General features: G+C 44.6%; 1 protein-coding gene across 2 annotated transcripts in view; it reads left to right on the top strand.

Annotated features, from left to right (window-relative positions):
• The first annotated feature begins 367 nt into the window (after positions 1-367).
• LOC124795414 (cell surface glycoprotein 1-like) overlaps positions 368-21,019 on the top strand; it is a 31,422-nt gene continuing 10,770 nt past the window's right edge. The window contains exon 1 of one of the 2 annotated variants that reach the window (XM_047259437.1): positions 368-471. In XM_047259437.1, the coding sequence (XP_047115393.1) occupies positions 457-471 (15 nt within the window). In that variant the 5' untranslated portion in view covers positions 368-456. The remainder of the gene's footprint in view (positions 472-21,019) is intronic. The other variant, XM_047259436.1, reaches the window with a different exon arrangement.

Genomic DNA, 21,019 nt, shown 5'->3' with positions numbered 1-21,019 from the left:
TGATAAGGGGGTGAACATATTCTTTAGCTCGTTACTCCTTCTGACATTTTATTCCACTCCATAAAACCATAAGTTCTTAGAAAGAGAAAAGGGGATTCATTTTGGAACTTGGCAAATAATGCGCACATCTAGTTTGTTTGCTTCGCATCTGCTGTGTTTTTATTCACTAATTTATATTACAATATACTTGATGCACACGCTGAAATTATTCAAAATAGGTAGAAACATTCCAGCAAAAAGACTTTACATACGTGCGTCTCTTCACCTTTGTTAATCCTTTATGGGTCAGAAAGATCAGCAGTGGGACAACTTTCTCCCCTGAGGCCTACGACGATGATTCGCCAAACTCATTGTTTGCGCAGCTAACACAAGCTAAGAACGGTTCAAGGTAAGGGCCCAGCGGTTAAAAGCGAAAGAACGCCTCACTGCGGTTCTCAGTCCAGCTCACGCAGCCACATGGCCAAGCTACTGGTGAGCGTCCATTTTGTTACCTATTTCATGTTATGCTACTTCTTTCCCAAGTGTGTTTTTCCAATTTAGTCGAAAATTTTAGGATTCGGTTTATATGAACGTTTTTTAATTTAACTTTTCCTTGCAGTTTTTTGAAATAGCATAGGGAACACGAACTTCTTTCTTTTAAATTCGTGTTTCTACCCGCCACCCGAACCTTCCTTCTCCCCCCCCCCCCTTCCACCCTCCGATGGCGTGCACTAGTCCTCTCGCTCGACGACGTTTATTACAACTTTACGTCAACTAGTGTCACACAATTGACTTCAATTTACTTACTATTCGTCTATCTGTTTTGATATGGGTTGATAAACGAGTACGCCAGTAAACAGGATCTAATATTAATTTAATGGAAGTTAACAGCCTTGCTTGTGTTCATAGAAGGCCTCTGCTCTTGGCCACTTTTTTTATTTGGCTTTAAGGCAACATCTGCTATTTAGTCAGTAATAATTATAGCCGCACAGGTTTAACATAAATATTGAATTTAAGTAGATTGATAGAACAAGCTTAGCATTATCAATAGTACAATATACTAGGGAGATAAATTATACGGCCGGCCGAGGTGGCCGAGCGGTTCTAGGCGCAACGATCGGGAACGACGCGACCACTACGGTCGCAGGTTAGAATACTGCCTCGGGCATTGATGTGTGTGATGTCCTTAGGTTAGTTAGGTTTAAGCAGTTCTAAGTTCTAGGGGACTGATGACCTTAGAAGTTAAGTCCCATAGTGCTCAGAGCCAATTGAACCATTAATTATACTCTGGGTTACACTACGAATAAGTTTATTTTTAGAATGGTTTCACAAGGAGTATGTTACACAAGTTAGTATCAAATAAAAGTTTACAAGCTTACAGTAGTTCGAGCTGTCATATATAAATAAAAGTTCTTAATGTTTTAAAATATATACAAAGATGCACCGCATTATTCCAGATGCTGAGCTGTTTCCGTAAGATTACTATCAAATCCTAAGGGTAAAGAGTCAACACTGGTAGGTAGAAGAAAACCTCTTGCTACCATTTTGATATGAGGACCATGGGCTTATTTGAACTTTGTGCATGCGGTACTACACGATTCAGCTCGTCTTCATCGGCCTGATCCTGATTACAGCTTCCAGAGATTAGAATTTTTATTCGTTGTAAATGTGCTGGGTGACATGTGAGTCCCAGCTTCGGATGAATGATGGACGGTCACGTGATGCTTACTTAGCTTCACATAATCGAACTAAAGTCGCAGGAGACAGCAATTCGTTTGTTTGGCTCACCCGATACTGTTACTGAAATAATGAAATATTAGAACGGTAAGGGAAAAACAAAACGTCGATCAGTTTCATAAACAAAAAAAGATCCGTGGGATTTATAGTTCTCTTAAAGTTGAAATACCAGATTTCCCTGAAGCAATTTTTGTTGTATGTGATGGTAAACTTTATTAGTCTTCAAGAATCAAGTTTCCCAGGATCGCTAGTAACTCTTTCTATCACTCTTACCAGCTTCGATAGATCTACACTGCCATCATCGGATGTTGGCAGCGTGGATCTGTCGAAACCTGTAATAGTAATGTTACGAGTTACTTGGGATCTTGGCAAACTTGATTTTTAGATCGCCACCAAGGACTGACGCAATGTCAAACACATTTTTCAGCTGCCACGTGACTTATTAGTGATCATTCGAAGTTCAGCTAGTTTCGAAAATAAAGTATTTGTGACACATGTCTTTTTGTTGTTGAAGAAATACTGATCAAATGGTTCAAATAGCTCTGAGCACTATGGGACTTAACTGCTGAGGTCATCAGTCCCCTAGAACTTTGAACTACTTAAACCTAACTAACCTAAGGACATCACAAACATCCATGCCCGAGGCAGGATTCTAACCTGCGACCGTAGCGGTCGCGTGGTTCCAGACTGTAGCGCCTAGAACCGCTCGGCCACCCGGGCCGGCAAATACTGATGAGTCATGATATTTCGTAATACGTTTATTGCTGATTAATTTAAAATATTTTATTGTAAACTTCATTTACACTGAGAAAACAAGTGCTCCATACACATTTTACATTAGTTTACGATTCTTGATAAATTTAGTCTGAAGTCAGTTCAGAGTTACATGTACAGTGTTATAGCACTCAAAACACTGTAAATCACGAATAGGAATTACTACAGTGAGGTATCCACCACTCTTTATTTATGCTCAGTGATCATAACACTGTACCTATGTAACTGAAAAAAGAGTTAGTATCCAAGTACTCAGACTTTAACACGACAAATCAAATTTTTAAGGCAAATAAAATTTCTGTAGTGTCATAACTGCGAGCAGATGCGAAACATATTACACTGTTTCTTCCGTACTGAGTGGTCATTGACTAAAAGTACTAAAAGAAATAGTAAATGCGTTACAAAAGACTCTTCGTAGTAATTATAATAGTAATATAATTTCACTTGTTAGTTCCTCTAAGATATTTATAGTCTCTTCTGTGTCTCATTATGTGCTGATCCTAATTTTTCCGTTGCTTCCAACTTGATTTTTTTTCTTGGATTTTCTTCTGTCTTTTCGGATACTTGCTAAAACTGTGTTGCCTTCAAATCTTTTACTTCCAGTAGTATGACTGCCTTTTTCCACTCTTCCTGTGTCACAGTAGCCTGTTTTTAATGACGACGCTCCGTATTCACGTCGACATCAGACGTGTCTTTGCTTAAGAACAGAGGCAAATAAAATACCTTACGAAATACATTTTACTGCAGAAATACGTCGGAAGAGTGGCAAAAAAAAAAAAAAGTATTAGCAGCACCTAACTCCACTTTAGTGCTTCAGTCTGATTATGAAACTTACGCCATTAGAGAAACAGAGTAGACAAAGATCATTAAGTAGATTTTTTGAGTTACGCTGTTAGAGAGGTTTGTGGCGAAATTATTAGCTGGAGACCAGAAAGGTGAAGAAGAAACGATAGCTTATTTACAGTTTCATCTACAGTTCTTTAAGTTATACGATCTTGCGTCATTGTGAAACCACTTCAATTGCGTGAGAAATCTTTGCAGGAATACGCTTCAGACAATATTGTCACTGGAACGTAAAAGTAACAAACTTTGATAGCAGTTATGCTTCATGTTTCAAATGGAACTGTTTTCCCTCTACGGACATTGTTAACATGAAACATGACACTACAGGAAATTGTCGTAACACTACTTTGCACTGAAAGTAGTTAACAAGAACCGAAGAGATGGGCAACATATTACTACCGCCCACATATATCTCGCGTAATGATCACAACGAAAAGATCCGAGAAATTAGAGCAAATACGGAGACTTACAAGCAGTCGTTCTTCCCACGCACAATTCGTGAATGGAACAGGGAAGGGGGGATCAGATAGTGGTACAATAAGTACCCTCCGCCACACACCGTAAGGTGGCTCGCGGAGTATAGATGTAGATGTAGATGTAGAAAACTGAATATTCAAAGTCGATCTAGAAAACATAAATGTTTAAACATGGATTCGTATTTGTATATTTTCTTGTCCAGTTTGTTTTTTTGCGAATGACGAATTCACACGTACATCACAAATTCTCACGTCCGACTTACACTCCTTTGTACTCACAACCATGCAATGCCAGGAGCACCAGAACCCACGGGCGATAAAGAATATTATCGAGGTTGGCGAGCGACTCCACAAGCGACTGTCCCTAAGCAAAATCGCAGGGGTATTTGTAACAAAATGACTTGCAACGTTTCTGTCCGTCAACGAGCAGATCGGTTCCAGCCAGAATCTCAGAATACCTCGAGCTTTTCGGTTTTCTCTGACATTTCCCAGATTTATCAAATAAATTCTGTTTCTCTTGAATTTTCTAAATTTTGGAAACTGTCTTAGTAAAAGCTCAGGTAAACATTTTAGCTGCCGCGTATGTGTTGTTCAACACTTGACGACGGGGATAGAACAACCATAGGACTCAGCTTGGATATAAGGAATCTTCCTTCCGGTGGTGCTTTTCAGAGTGAATTATATACAGCTTTTGGCAGAGCTAACACAGTCACGCAAATTTACGCAGAGTGTAGATGTACAATCGGCGTAGAAGTCGAATCTAAATGAGTCTACAAATTACCATAGAGTGAACAAGAAACGCTACAGAATAAGTAGTGTCACTTGCAAGTTTCTGCAGCAAAGAAAGTGCTTATACCTTTGCTCATTGCCAGATTTATGTTGCACTACTTAACAACTGGTCGAATTATCTCATACGACAAGTGAACAGAGTAGGTCAGAGATTGCGGTGCCATTTTCTTCATCCCATTAGAGCACGATGTGTCCAAACCCTGAGATTCAGCCTAAAAGATCGTAGTGTATCAACGGTCCAGTTGTCTTCTGGTATATTTCACATGTGCAGCTGGAGGCAGTACGAATTTCAGCAGTCCAGGCTCTATGCAGGGTGGTCCATTGATCATGACCGGGCAAAATATCTCACGAAATAAGCGTCAAACGAAATAACTACGAAGAACGAAACTTGTCTAGTTTGAAGGGGGAAACCAGATGGTGCTATGGTTGGCTCGCGAGATGGCGCTGCCATAGGTCAAACGGATATCAACTGCGTTTTTTTAAAATAGGAACCCACATTTTTTATTACATGTTCGTGTAGTACGTAAAAAAATATGAATGTTTTAGTTGGACCACTTTCCTTGCTTTGTGATAGATGGCGCTGTAATAGTCGCAAACACAATTTTAGACGAACAGTTGGTAACAGGAAGGTTTTTTTAAATTAAAATACAGAACGTAGGTACGTTTGAATATTTTATTTCGTTTGTTCCAATGTGATACATGTACCTTTGTGAACTTATCATTTCTGAGAACGCATGCTGTTACAGCGTGATTATCTGTAAATACCACATTAATGCAATAAATGCTCAAAATGATGTCTGTCAACCTCAATGCATTTGGCAATACGTGTAACGACATTCCTCTCAACAGCGAGTAGTTCGCCTTCCGTAATGTTCGTACATCTGACAATGCGCTGACGCATGTTGTCAGGCGTTGTCGGTGGATCACGATAGCAAATATCCTTCAACTTTCCGCACAGAAAGAAATCCGGGGACGTCAGATCCGGTGAATGGTATGCGGGCGATGGTATGGTGCTTCAACGACCAATCCACCTGTCATGAAATATGCTATTCAATACCGCGTCAACCGCACGCGAGCTATGTGCCGGACATCCATCGTGTTGGAAGTGCATCGCCATTCTGCCATGCAGTGAAACATCTTGTAGTAACATCGATAGACCATTACGTAGGAAATCAGCATTTAGATTACCATCGATGAAATGGGGGCCAATTATTCTTCTTCCCATAATGCCGCACCATACAATAACCCGCGAAGGTCGCTGATGTTCCACTTGTCGCAGCCATCGTGGATTTTCCGTTGCTCAGTAGTGCATATTATGCCGGTTGACGTTACCGGAGTTGGTGAATGACGCTTCGTCGCTAAATAGACCGCGTGCAAGAAATCTGTCATCACCCCGTAATTTCTCTTGTGCCCAGTGGCAGAACTGTACACGACGTTCAAAGTCGTCGCCATGCAATTCCTGGTGCATAGAAATATGTTACGTGTGCAATCGATGTTGGCCGGCTTGGGTGGCCGAGCGGTTCTAGGCGCTACAGTTAGGAGCCGCGCGACCGCTCCGGTCGCAGGTTCGAGTCCTACCTCGGGCATGGATGTGTGTGATGCCTTTAGGTTAGTTAGGTTTAAGTAGTTCTAAGTTCTGGGCGACTGATGACCTCAGAAGTTAAGTCCTATAGTGCTCAGAGCCATTTGTACCATTTTTTGCAATCGATGTTGATGTAGAATTCTCAACACCGACGTTTTTGAGATTCCCAATTCTCGCGCAATTTGTCTGTTACTGATGTACGGATTAGCCGCGACAGCAGCTAAAACACCTACTTGGGCATCATCATTTGTTGCTGGTCGTGGTTGATGTTTCCTTAAATAACGTAACTATCCGACAAACGGGCCGGACACTTGGATGATGTCGTCCAGGATACCGAGCAGCATACATAGCACACGCTCCATGGGCATTTTGATCACAACAGCCATACATCAACACGATATCGACCTTTTCCGCAATTTGTAAACGGTCCATTTTATCACGAAGCAAATACCGTCCTCACTGGCGGAATATTACGTGATACCACGTATTCATACCTTTGTGACTATTACAGCGCCATCTATCACAAAGCGAAAAAAGTGGTCCAACTAAAACATCCATATTTCTTTACGTACTACACGAATATGTAATAAAAATGGGGGTTCCTATTTTTAAAAAAAAAACGCAGTTGATATCCGTTTGACCTATGGCAGCGCCATCTAGGGGGCCAACCATAGCGCCATCTGGTTTCCCCCTTCAAGCTAGACGAGTTTCGTTCTTTGTAGTTTTTTCGTTTGGTGCTTATTTCGTGAGATATTTGGCCCGGTCACTATCAATGGATCACCCTGTATAAGGTTGCAGTTCCCATAGTAGAGAACAGTCGCATTCGCTGCAACAATTCAGTGATGTCCTTGTTAACAGTACAAGGCACATAGTAGAGGTAAAAATTTTTATATGTATGTCCACTCCTGAGGCATGCGTCATTTTCACTTTTGTTTATACAGCAAACTGAGGTCGGTAGTTCAGTACTTCTGAAGTTTATAACAGTCTTTTTGTTTATTTACTTTTTAAACTTCATTTGTTTTCCAACGACTTTGTGTAAAAATAGACACTGCTTGACAAAAAAAGCATCCTGAAGCGGAGGCGAGAAAGAAATGAAACTCCTCGGGTTGATAGAGCCTATTCTCTTATTTCGATGATTAAAAACTCGAGTCGGTTTACGAAGAAACAGGCAGTGTGAACCCGCTTATCAGTATAACGTTGCACATCTCTGGCTTGGATGCATGATCCGGCTGGTAAGGGCGTTATAAAGCCGTTGTGTTCTCTCCCGAGGCAAGCTTGTCCATTAGTGTTGGAAGTGGTTCTTGACAGGCGGCATGATACGGTTCGCATGTAAACGTTTCCGACACGGTGATTTCTGCGTCACTCAGATTCTGAAGGCCTAGTGACTCACCACCAGTTACGTGTCTGCGATTACACAATGGGTTCATACCTCCAGCCGCTCACGTTCTCACAAAGTCAGCGTTGTCTAAAGGCAAGTTCTCAGGTCTGCCATCCAGTCGCCCAGGCAGACGTAATTTGTCAAGTCTAATCATTACAACGAATACTCTGCACTGAGTCCAAGATTCTAGTCTCACATAAGGACGCTCAACTACACTCCTGGAAATGGAAAAAAGAACACATTGACACCGGTGTGTCAGACCCACCATACTTGCTCCGGACACTGCGAGAGGGCTGTACAAGCAATGATCACACGCACGGCACAGCGGACACACCAGGAACCGCGGTGTTGGCCGTCGAATGGCGCTAGCTGCGCAGCATTTGTGCACCGCCGCCGTCAGTGTCAGCCAGTTTGCCGTGGCATACGGAGCTCCATCGCAGTCTTTAACACTGGTAGCATGCCGCGACAGCGTGGACGTGAACCGTATGTGCAGTTGACGGACTTTGAGCGAGGGCGTACAGTGGGCATGCGGGAGGCCGGGTGGACGTACCGCCGAATTGCTCAACACGTGGGGCGTGAGGTCTCCACAGTACATCGATGTTGTCGCCAGTGGTCGGCGGAAGGTGCACGTGCCCGTCGACCTGGGACCGGACCGCAGCGACGCACGGATGCACGCCAAGACCGTAGGATCCTACGCAGTGCCGTAGGGGACCGCACCGCCACTTCCCAGCAAATTAGGGACACTGTTGCTCCTGGGGTATCGGCGAGGACCATTCGCAACCGTCTCCATGAAGCTGGGCTACGGTCCCGCACACCGTTAGGCCGTCTTCCGCTCACGCCCCAACATCGTGCAGCCCGCCTCCAGTGGTGTCGCGACAGGCGTGAATGGAGGGACGAATGGAGACGTGTCGTCCTCAGCGATGAGAGTCGCTTCTGCCTTGGTGCCAATGATGGTCGTATGCGTGTTTGGCGCCGTGCAGGTGAGCGCCACAATCAGGACTGCATACGCCCGAGGCACACAGGGCCAACACCCGGCATCATGGTGTGGGGAGCGATCTCCTACACTGGCCGTACACCACTGGTGATCGTCGAGGGGACACTGAATAGTGCACGGTACATCCAAACCGTCATCGAACCCATCGTTCTACCATTCCTAGACCGGCAAGGGAACTTGCTGTTCCAACAGGACAATGCACGTCCGCATGTATCCCGTGCCACCCAACGTGCTCTAGAAGGTGTAAGTCAACTACCCTGACCAGCAAGATCTCCGGATCTGTCCCCCATTGAGCATGTTTGGGACTGGATGAAGCGTCGTCTCACGCGGTCTGCACGTCCAGCACGAACGCTGGTCCAACTGAGGCGCCAGGTGGAAATGGCATGGCAAGCCGTTCCACACGACTACATCCAGCATCTCTACGATCGTCTCCATGGGAGAATAGCAGCCTGCATTGCTGCGAAAGGTGGATATACACTGTACTAGTGCCGACATTGTGCATGCTCTGTTGCCTGTGTCTATGTGCCTGTGGTTCTGTCAGTGTGATCATGTGATGTATATGACTCCAGGAATGTGTCAATAAAATTTCCCCCTTCCTGGGACAATGAATTCACGGTGTTCTTATTTCAATTTCCAGGAGTGTATGTCCAAGCACCCAACGTGCAAGCGATCTTGACGGGTTAAAAAGGAAACCCGAAGGGATATTTCTTGATTCCTCTGCAATACTCTCAGACCTATCACGCCTTAAATACACTTTTCCCTCTCTGATCGCAAAAACATGAATCAGGGCTACAACAGTCAGCATCATAATCAGCAACAGCTAGCAAAACGGCTACTTGATTATACGTGTATAGGACTAACATGACTGCGAAAAAATCGTAATCACACGGTATTAAGGTACCATGGATTCCAAAATTACAGTCAGTACGATTAAAGGCCATTATGACGTAATATGACGCGGTTGGTCGTAGTCCTCGAGCTTTAAGACCCTTCAAAATGTCAGTTTCAGATTTTGGTTTGTACACTTAGTTTCTCATCCTTGAAGCTGTTATCGATTGAAGCATCTTGTTAGATTACATTAGTAATAAAATTAACAGTAATAAATGTTTCCTTTCTACAGTAAAGTGTACACTAACATAATTGCAAACTAAACGAACAACCATCCTATTGAAAACGGCAACCTCCAATTAGCAGACAAATATTACGGATAACAAAATTATTTGCTCTTACATGTGCCAGTTACATACGATCCTCACCTCTTCACAAACGACTTTCTTAAACGAGTCGCGATAGCAGAAAGGTCAACATAAACAAAGCACCCTAGGATATACAGCCCGTTTCCATCAAGTTCTATTCGTATTTTGGAACCAACATTTCTTTATAGCCACTACATGGTTAGATATTACGACACACAGATTAACGAGAAATCTGAGTGTGTGAATCCAAACCGTGATAAGCGACAGTCGTACATGTTCACAGAAATTAAACTCCTCTATGTGATGTACAAACCTTTTAAAGTACGAGGGCTAATTCGATTTGAAACTACATTGTGAAATTTGGAACCAAAATAGGGATGCGTTTTTATAGTTGCGTCTATAAACATAAACCTCGGTGACAACTCACGTCCGAACCTAACCTTGAATTGCTAATCTGATATTCCATCCACTTGAACCAACATAAAACACATCAAAAAGCAACGCTTTTGCATAAAGAAAAAGCAATTCATCAGGCGTCCACCGATTTTGGTAACTGTTGAAAGTTTTATCTTTATGCAGTGAAGAGTGCAGCTGTGCCTCCGATGCGTTCCATTACATTGTGAGAAAGCCTCAATACGTATTAATTATTAAGCCCAGTAACAGATGACACGCAACGTTAGTCATCTTATAAATTTGAGGGAGGTTGCAAGTTAATGTCCCTAAAATCAAAACCAAGATGGAATTTTACGCAGTCTCTTTAGGACAGTGCGATATCATAATCTCAAGTATATAGGTTTTAGTACTTCAATCGATCTTAAACAGAGAGTTTTCTCGCCAAACAGGTACGTAGCTTAGAAAAATGAAAGTCTTTGCCCGTTGCAGATATATGCATTTGTATTAAGGAATTGGACTACTATATAAGTAATCCATGAAGTGTATGGTTCAAATAGCTCTAAGCACTATGGGACTTAACATCTGAGGTCATCATTCCCCTAGGCTTAGAACTACTTAAACCTAACTAACCTAAGGACATCACAAACGTCCATGTCCGTGGCAGGATTCGAACCTGCGACCGTAGCAGCAGCGCGGTTCCAGACTGAACCACGAAGTGTAATGAACTTCTATATAAGGAATGATACAATTTTTGCTGTCAATACAAACGAAAATACTGCTGAAAAGTTTTATTTAGTCATGTCGAAAGATCACTAATCCAGAACCAATATATAGTGATAGATATTATTTATGCAGTACTGCTCGCTGTGATGGATATTCTCAGTCGTTACTGGAAGACACATACTTTCCCATGTACGAGTGTCGTTCAATAAATGATGCAACTAATTTATTTCTGAAAGCAGATTGGCTTTATTGACAGTACCAACACGCCACATTATGACCCACTCTTTTGGCTACAAATCGCTATTTTTAACATAATCTCTGTTCAATGCGAGGGACTTGCACCACATTACTGGGAGGGCATGTATGCCCGCATGGTGCCACTCTAATAGTCGACGTTGGAGCTAAGGTCGTGCTGCATCAATAAACTCCCCATCACCAACCTACCTCTTCCCGTGGAATGCATCCTTCATTGGGCCAATGGAAATCGGAAGATACGAGATCCGGGCTGCAGGGCGAAAGAGGAGCAACAGTCCGATAAAGTTTTGTGAGCTCTTCTCAGGCTCGTAGACTTGAGGCCTTGCGTCACCATGGAGAAGGAGAAGTTCGTTTGCATTTCTGTGTTGACGAAAACGCTGAAGTCATTTGTTCAGTTTCCTGAGAGTAACACAATACATTTTAGAGTTGAATGTTGCACCATGTGGGAGGACATCAAACAGAATAGTCCGTTCAGAGTCGAAGAAAACCGTTTCCAGGATTAGCCGAGCGATCTAAGGCTCTGCAGTCATGGACTGTGCGGTTGGTCCTGGCGGGGGTTCGAGTCCTCCCTCGGGCATGGGTGTGTGTGTGTGTTTGTCCTTAGGATAGTTTAGGTTAAGTAGTGTGTAAGCTTAGGGATTGATGACCTCAGCAGTTTGGTCCCATAAGATTTCGTACACAACTGAACAATTTTTGAAAACCGTTGCCATGACTTTACCGGTTGAGGGTGCAGCTTTGAACCTTTCCTTCGGGGGAGAGGTAGCATGGCGCCACTTTATGGATTTCAATTTTGTTTCTGGTTCGAAGTGATGAACCCTCGTTGCAATGCTTGTAATGATGTTTAACAAAAAATTGTCACACTCAGCATCGTAATGCGCCAGCAACTCCGCTCAGATGGTCCTTCGTTGCTCTCTTTGGTCTTTTGTGTAAGGGATGATCCAGACAGTAGGAGATTTTACTTTATTATATGAACTTTCAAACGGTAACTTCATTTTTCCATTACGGCCGAGCCACGGCCGGCAGTGTTAGATGCCTGTAAATTCTTTTGTCCCACGATTTAGCAACAGGAAGTCAGCACCGAGGAAGGGCACCTTGGCCACTCGCCTCCCTCACGTGCTGACGAGGTAACGCCGCCCCAGGCGTCGCTTAGCAGGCGGCGCTCTGGAAAATTCCATGCCGCCCGCGCGGTTTTCTCGATCGCGACCAATCAGGGCGGAGGAAGCCGCGTAGTGCGTCGAATGTACGCTGCCACCGGGCCCACTCTTGTATTCTTGCTCACCCACGAGTCCGATGCGCACCCTGTGGCATTGAACATCTCCTGTTTCTCCTGGTGGTGCGGCGCTGTTGACTTAGTTTTGGCAGACAACAATTTTCGGTAGCTTCAGGAACTATGTTTTGCCAAACTCTACGCTCTGGCTCACCCTCACCTCCCTTGGTCCATGTGACCCCTTTTTAACATGCTTCCGCCAATAAATGGCCTTTGTCTAAATTTTATCCTATTCATTTCATAACGCCCACCGCCTGCCCATACGCCCATCCTGTACAGTTGTTAGGCAGTGAGGAACCCAGCGGATAAACGTCTTTGAGTGCGAAAACTGGTTGTCGAGTATGTCAACACTACCAACAGAGACGTCCAGTTGAACACTGAGGTGTCTGATGTGATCCGTCGATCACCTCGAACGATAGTGTCCACATTTACCAATACTGCAGGAGTCAGCTGCATGCGGCCGGCCAGCACGTTGGAGATAGGATAGATTTGCGCAACCTTGTTGTGATGATGACAGAGGCCTGGCCCCAGGTCCCCGCAGACATTCTGCAAGCACCAATGAACATCCGCGATTCTCTGGTTTTCCACCAAAAGAAACCCAATGACAGCTGTCTGCTTGGAACACACCTCCGTTACAGACAACAGTCTGAAGGCTATGTATAGCTCCGCCACGTATCGAAACTTTACGAACCTGTAGGCGCTGAAGTGGGAATTTTCCACTATGTCCCACCAAAACTTCCTCATTTTTCAACCGGTACCGGCCGACAAGAACGTGACGTTGCCTTTCATTACTTATTGAAAACCCCCGTACTTTTTAAGCATTCTACACAACTGGCCATTAAAATTGCTACACCACAAAGATGAACGTGCTACAGACAGGAAATTTAACCGACAGGAAGAAGATACTGTGATATGCAAATCATTAGCTTTTCAGAGCATTCACACAAGGTTGGCGCCAGTGGCGTCACCTACAACGTGCTAACATGAGGAAAGTTTCCAACCGATTTTTCATAAACAAAGAGCAGTTCACAGGTGTTGCCTGGTGAAACGTTGTTGTGATGCCTCGTGTAAGGAGGAGAAACGCGTACCATCACGTATCCGACTTTGATAAAGGTCGGATTGTAGCCTAACACGATTGCGATTTATCGTATCGCGACATTGCTACTCGTGTTGGTCGAGATCGAATGACTGTTGGCAGAATATGGAGTCGGTGGGTTCAGGAGAGTAAGACGGAACGCCACGCTGGATCCCAACGGCCTCGTATCACTAGCAGCCGAGATAGCAGGCATCTTATGCGCATGGCTGTAACGGATCGTGCCGCCACGTCACGATCCCTGAGTCAACAGATGGGGACGTTTGCAAGACAACAACCATCTTCACTAACAATTCGACGACGTTTGCAGCAGCATGGCTATCAGCTCGGAGACCATGGCTGTGGTTACCCTTGACGCTGCATCACAGACAGGAGCGCCTGCGATGGTGTACTCAACGACGAACCTGGGTGCACGAATAGCAAAACGTCATTTTTTCGGACGAATACAGGTTCTGTTTACAGCATCATGATGGTCGCATCCGTGTTTGGCGACATCGAGGTGAACGCACATTGGAAGCGTGTATTCGTCATCGCCATAATGGCGTATCACTCGGCGTGATGGTATGGGGTGCCATTGGTTACACGTCTCGGTCACCTCTTGTTCGCATTGACGTCACTTTCAACAGTGGACGTTACGTTTCAGAAGTGTTACGACCCGTTGCTCTACCCTTCATTCGATCCCTGCGAAACCCTACATTTCATGAGGATAATGCACGACCGCATATTGCAGGTCCTGTACGGGCCTTTCTGGATACAGAAACTGTTCGACTGCTGCCCTGGCCAGCACATTCTCCAGATCTCTCACCAATTGAAAACGTCTGGTCAATGGTGGCCGAGCAACTGGCTCCTCACAATACGCCAGTCACTACTCTCGATGAACTGTGGTATCGTGTTGAAGCTGCATGGGCAGCTGTACCTGTACACGCCATCCAAGCTCTGTTTGACTCAATGCCCAGGCGTATCAAGGCCGTTATTACGGCCAGAGGTGGTTGTTCTGGGTACTGATGTCTCAGGATCTCTGCACCCAAATTGCGTGAAAATGTTATCACATGTCAGTTCAAATATAATATATTTGTCCAATGAATACCCGTTTATCATCTGCATTTCTTCTTGGTGTAGCACTTTGAATGGCCAGTAGTGTACTAGAACACCGCTGTCTCGTAGGCTGTATGTCAATGTTTCATTTTCCAGCGTTGTCGAACATAGAGGAATACATATTTCACAGCGAGCTGACATGATACTGATTGACAAATGAGATATTTCACAGTCATGTATCAAGCTGTCGGGCCACCATAGTGTCATAACTGCATTTGTCAATGTCTCCGACAGCGTTAAACTGGCTGAAGATAGACTACGTCGATCATTCTTGATACGCTGACTGAAAAACTGGAAATTTAAGGTGTCTCTATCACAGATGACAAGTAATTTGAATCATTTTTCACTGTGCTTTCCAGTATAACGGAGGGGACGCGAAAGGCTCTATAGAGAAACATGACGTCATTTGTACCTCAAGGTTCAGTGTAGGAGTATTACTCATAATAATGGAATATGTTTATGTTTCCACTTTGTGCATGTAGATGAACGATCTTAGATTACACCTTAGCGCTACGCTACACCAGGAAATCGAACCGCTTCTTTTGATTCGATTAACGAAGATGTTCAACTTGTGTATGAAGACCAACAAAACAATGCTTAAGATAAAGTCTGCTGACTCAAAGGCATACCCAAAGTCCCTCAATAAAACACCAATTAACAACTGATAGAATCATTTCCTTACGTTGTTCTAACTAGTGCAATAAGCTCTTCCTGTGACTCGTTTCAAGATTTTCTTTTACAGAGTGAACTGATGAGTAGGTGTAACCGTCAATTTACGGTTACTGTAAGCATGTATATCTATTATTTTACTAAAAAGTAGAAGAAATATAGGGAGGGATGTGGAGCAAATTATACACTGAAGTGGTAAAGAAACTCGTATTGTCATGCGTATTCAAATATAGAGGTATGTAAACAGGCAGAATAAGACGCTGCGGTCGGCAACGCCTATGTAAGACAAGTGTCTGGCTCAGTTGTTATATCGGTTACTGCTGCTACAATGGCAGGTTAGCAAGATTTAAGTGACTTTCAACGTGGTGTTACAGTCGGCGCACGAGCGATGGGACACAGAATTTACGAGGAAACGAGAAATAGAGATTTTCCGGTACGACCATATCACGAGAGTAGCGTGAATATGAGGAATCCGGTATAACATCAAACCTCCGACATCGCTGCGGCCGGAAAAAGATCCTACAACAACGGAACAACTAAAGAGAATCGTTTAACATGACAGGAGAGCAACTCTTCCACAAATTTCTGCAGATTTCAATGCTGGGCCATCGACAGGTGTCAACGAAACATCACCGATATGGGCTTTCGGAGCCGAAGGCCCACTCGTGTACCCTTGATGACTGCACGACACAAAGCTTTACACCTCGCCTGGGCCCGTCAACACCAACATTGGACTGTTGATGACTGGAAACATATTGCCTGGTCGGACGAGTCTCGCTTCAAATTGTACCGAGAGTATGGGAGTGCACTGGTATGGAGACCACCTCACGAATCCGTGGACACAGCACTTTTGCAGGTGATTGTTCAAGCTGATGGAGGCTCTGTTATGGTGTGAGATGTGTGCAGTTGAAGTGATATGGGACCCCTCATACGTCTAGATACGACCCTGACAGGTGACACGTACGTAAGCATTCTGTCTAATCACCTTCATCCATTCATGTGCATTGTGCATTCCGGCGGACTTGGGAAATTCCAGCAGGACAATGCGACATCCCACACGTCCAGAATTGCTGCAGAGTGGCTCCAGAAACACTCTTCTGAGTTTAAACACTTCCTTTGGCCATCAAACTCCCCAGGCATTAACATTATTGAGCATAACTGTGAAGCTTTGTAACGTGCTGTTCAGAAGAGATCTCCAACCCCTTGTACTCTCAGACGGATTTATGGACAGCCATGCAGGGTTCATGGTGTCAATTCCCTCCAGCACTGCTTCAGACATTAGTCGAGTCCATGCCACGTCGTGTAGCGGCACTTCTGCCTGCTCGCTGGGACTCTACACGACATTAGGCAGGTGTTCCAGTTTCTTTGACTCTTCAGTGTAGATAATAGACAGGAACCAGTATGGGATTTGATAAGATGTTAAATGAGGTACAAATATTACAGTAGCAAATAGCACACGCTTGATCTGATATACACTCCTGGAAATGGAAAAAAGAACACATTGACACCGGTGTGTCAGACCCACCATACTTGCTCCGGACACTGCGAGAGGGCTGTACAAGCAATGATCACACGCACGGCACAGCGGAAACACCAGGAACCGCGGTGTTGGCCGTCGAATGGCGCTAGCTGCGCAGCATTTGTGCACCGCCGCCGTCAGTGTCAGCCAGTTTGCCGTGGCATACGGAGCTCCATCGCAGTCTTTAACACTGGTAGCATGCCGCGACGGCGTGGACGTGAACCGTATGTGCAGTTGACGGACTTTGAGCGAGGGCGTATAGTAGGCATGCGGGAGGCCGGGTGGACGTACCGCCGAATTGCTCAACACGTGGGGCGTGAGGTCTCCACAGTACATCGATGTTGTCGCCAGTGGTCGGCGGAAGGTGCACGTGCCCGTCGACCTGGGACCGGACCGCAGCGACGCACGGATGCACGCCAAGACCGTAGGATCCTACGCAGTGCCGTAGGGGACCGCACCGCCACTTCCCAGCAAATTAGGGACACTGTTGCTCCTGGGGTATCGGCGAGGACCATTCGCAACCGTCTCCATGAAGCTGGGCTACGGTCCCGCACACCGTTAGGCCGTCTTCCGCTCACGCCCCAACATCGTGCAGCCTGCCTCCAGTGGTGTCGCAACAGGCGTGAATGGAGGGACGAATGGAGACGTGTCGTCTTCAGCGATGAGAGTCGCTTCTGCCTTGGTGCCAATGATGGTCGTATGCGTGTTTGGCGCCGTGCAGGTGAGCGCCACAATCAGGACTGCATACGACCGAGGCACAAAGGGCCAACACCCGGCATCATGGTGTGGGGAGCGATCTCCTACACTGGCCGTACACCACTGGTGATCGTCGAGGGGACACTGAATAGTGCACGGTACATCCAAACCGTCATCGAACCCATCGTTCTACCATTCCTAGACCGGCAAGGGAACTTGCTGTTCCAACAGGACAATGCACGTCCGCATGTATCCCGTGCCACCCAACGTGCTCTAGAAGGTGTAAGTCAACTACCCTGCCCAGCAAGATCTCCGGATCTGTCCCCCATTGAGCATGTTTGGGACCGGATGAAGCGTCGTATCACGCGGTCTGCACGTCCAGCACGAACGCTGGTCCAACTGAGGCGCAAGGTGGAAATGACATGGCAAGCCGTTCCACGGGACTACATCCAGCATCTCTACGATCGTCTCCATGGGAGAATAGCAGCCTGCATTGCTGCGAAAGGTGGATATACACTGTACTAGTGCCGACATTGTGCATGCTCTGTTGCCTGTGTCTATGTGCCTGTGGTTCTGTCAGTGTGATCATGTGATGTATTTGACCCCAGGAATGTGTCAATAAAGTTTCCCCATCCTGGGACAATGAATTCACGGTGTTCTTATTTCAATTTCCAGGACTGTATTTGTTTGAAAACATGCGCATCTGTTAGCAGAGTCACTCCGCGTATTAACTTCGTACTATGCCCTCACAATTTATCTGATAATTCTAATTAAGTTCTTAGTTCCAGTGTTCACGCAATATAATCATTAACCATGTAAATACGATAGACGCAGTTCGTTACACAGAAGCTTCCTTTCCCATAAGTCTATTAATGCTTGAAGTTAACTATTTATTCGCACTTCTGTAATTAGTATGTATTGCAACAATGACCATCAGAAACCAAAATTCTCGGTGCTTCACATATATGACGTCAGTCATTAACGTTCCTTCAGGTCTTCAGTTCTTCTTTTCTGCACTGTGAATCTTCACTATGCAAATGCTACTGTCCGTTCCTAAACCTTGTGGTCTAGCTTCCTATAGTGCATCCAGAGTCCTCATGTACAATGTTTAACCGACGGCTCTATGGAGCGGGAGCGTTCGTCAAACAGTTCTACAACCCCGCCATTATGTCCCGCACTCCGACATTTAAAAACACTTGACAGTTTCTCTCAAAGCCAACTTCACCCCCTCGTACTGCTACGGATTTAAAGACAGCTCTGCAGGATTCATGGTGTCTGTTCCCTCCAGCACAACTTTAGACATTAGTCGGGTCCATGCCGCGTCGTGTTGCGGCACTTTTGCATGCTCTCTGGGGCTCTACACGGTATTAGGCAGGTGCACCAGTTTCTTCTGTTCTTCAATGTGTTTGTATGATGGTATTGCTGCAATGACAATGTTGTCGTAGATTGGCAAATTTCAGTTTCACGATTGGAACAACATTTCGTTTTAAAGAGAAAACAGGCACTGTATTACTTTTGAATCTGAGGGTGTGATCTGATTTAGCAGTCTTTCAAGAATCTCTGCATTGCTTACACTTCACTTTGTTGCAGGATTTCGATATGTGTTATGTATTTGCAGCAGGCAAAAATAAAGATCCTGTGCAGTTGTAGCTGTCGTCGTAAGCTTGATGTAGAGAAATTGCAGTTCAAGAATGTGCTGGATTTTGAAATACGCGGCACTGACGTGTTTATGGAATATATTCTTATGTACTTCGTATTACTCCGTGGCACTTGTAACACAGCTCCAGATCAGTAATTGGCTGATACGAAACATTTCAAGGCTTATTCACACGAAAGCAAATGATCAAACCTAATATCGTGCTCACGCATTTTTTCGCCAGTGACCCATCGGTTTGTTTCTATCACACGGGGGAAAACTGTGTTAGTTCATCGACATATAAAAGCAGAGTGCACAGTTTACAGCTTATTCTTTTCTTTCTGCAGTTCAAACGATACAGTGCACAGACTGTTTATTTTTATTAGCGAGTAAGCCCATTATGACTACGCAAAGTACTTAGAGTTAGTCAATGCCTTCTTTGGTGACATATTTCTTTCGTTCTCTTCCTGTGTGCTCCCTTTCTCTCTTCAGACCAAGTATTTTACTTTGGATTTTCCTCTCGGTAACTTGTCACGTGTCAAATCTGGGCCTGAAGATTTCACCGTTTGGCCGTCTTCTGGAGTAATTCTTCGCAATTGCAGATCAGTTTTGATCTCGCCAACCCACTTCATCCCGTTGTGGCTTTGCTTCTACTGTAAAAACAAAATAGACCATTGCCGGTCGATGTGGCCGAGCGGTTCTAGGCGCTTCAGTCTGGAACCGCGCTGCTGCTAAGGTCGCAGGTTCGAGTCCTTCCACGGGCATGGATATGTGCGATGTCCTTAGGTTAGTTAGGTTTATGTAGTTCTAAGTCTATGGGACGTCGACCTCAGATGTTAAGTCTCATAGTGCTTAGGGCCATTTGAACCATTTGAAAATAGGCCATTTGTAAGTTAGTCTGGGTTCAGTTTTGTGACCTTAGCCTGCGTTTCAAATGTCTCAATGGATATTTGTGTATTTTTTTGTTTTCTAATTGCATCTCAGTGGGTATGTTTCGTCTATAAGTTTTGGACCTAGAATTTTTCTTACGATTTTTCGTTCTTTTTTCTCACTGTTTTCAATGTCCGTTTCCCTTTTTAGAGTAAGTGTATCTAATCCATAGAGGCATTCTGAATTAAATTCTGTTTTGTAATGTGTTAATTTTGTGCCTGATGATACAGCTCTTGTTGTAGATATTTTAGCTGAGTCGATATGCAGCTTTCACCTTTTGGCAATTTACAATTGTTTCAGTTTCATTTTCTTAATGGCTGCACTGAGATATTTAAACCGTGGAAGCTTCATCACCTGCCTAAAGCATCATTCGACGGCAGCAAGGAGCCATTTGCTCTCCCTGCTATTCATGTCAACCTGCAATACAGGGAAGTGCTAATAATCTTTCCTCGCATGTCATAACGTGGCGAATTAATTACTCCCTTCTCCCCGCTCTCCTCTTTCCTTATCGATTCTCTCTCGAAGCAAAATTCTCTAATAGTAGCCGTAATCGAAATAGGATTTGCTGTGTACCAATAACGCACGCTCTAACGCGCGCTAGCGAGGTAACCCCAGAGGTTCACTAGTCATAAAAGAGTACAGGTATTCCAGCCAAATTTTGTAGAACATTTCAGTTATCAGGCTTTTTAAACATGGTTGGCTTGTGTGTGGCTGGCCTTTCCTGATTATTAAACAGCACAGCAGCTGAAATTTAATTAATGCTAACATAATAGTCTTCGCAATTTCCCATGTTACTACTGAAGCGTACTTAAATTTAGCTTGAAAGTTAACATGTCGGCCTACTACACTACGCTTTTTACTGGTTGTTAATGAAACATTCATTTATAGTGGAAGGAATATCCAGAAGTAAAGTGATCATACGATCTACGACCAGATTCGTTCAGTTAAGGTCGTTACCTTCATTGTATATAGAGAGACACAGAAATTTCTGTATG

This window comes from Schistocerca piceifrons, chromosome 4 (genome assembly GCF_021461385.2).
Source record: "Schistocerca piceifrons isolate TAMUIC-IGC-003096 chromosome 4, iqSchPice1.1, whole genome shotgun sequence".
Classification (NCBI taxonomy): domain Eukaryota; kingdom Metazoa; phylum Arthropoda; class Insecta; order Orthoptera; family Acrididae; genus Schistocerca; species Schistocerca piceifrons.
Note: the sequence above shows the minus strand (reverse complement) of the source record. Positions and strands in the feature narration are given on the sequence as shown.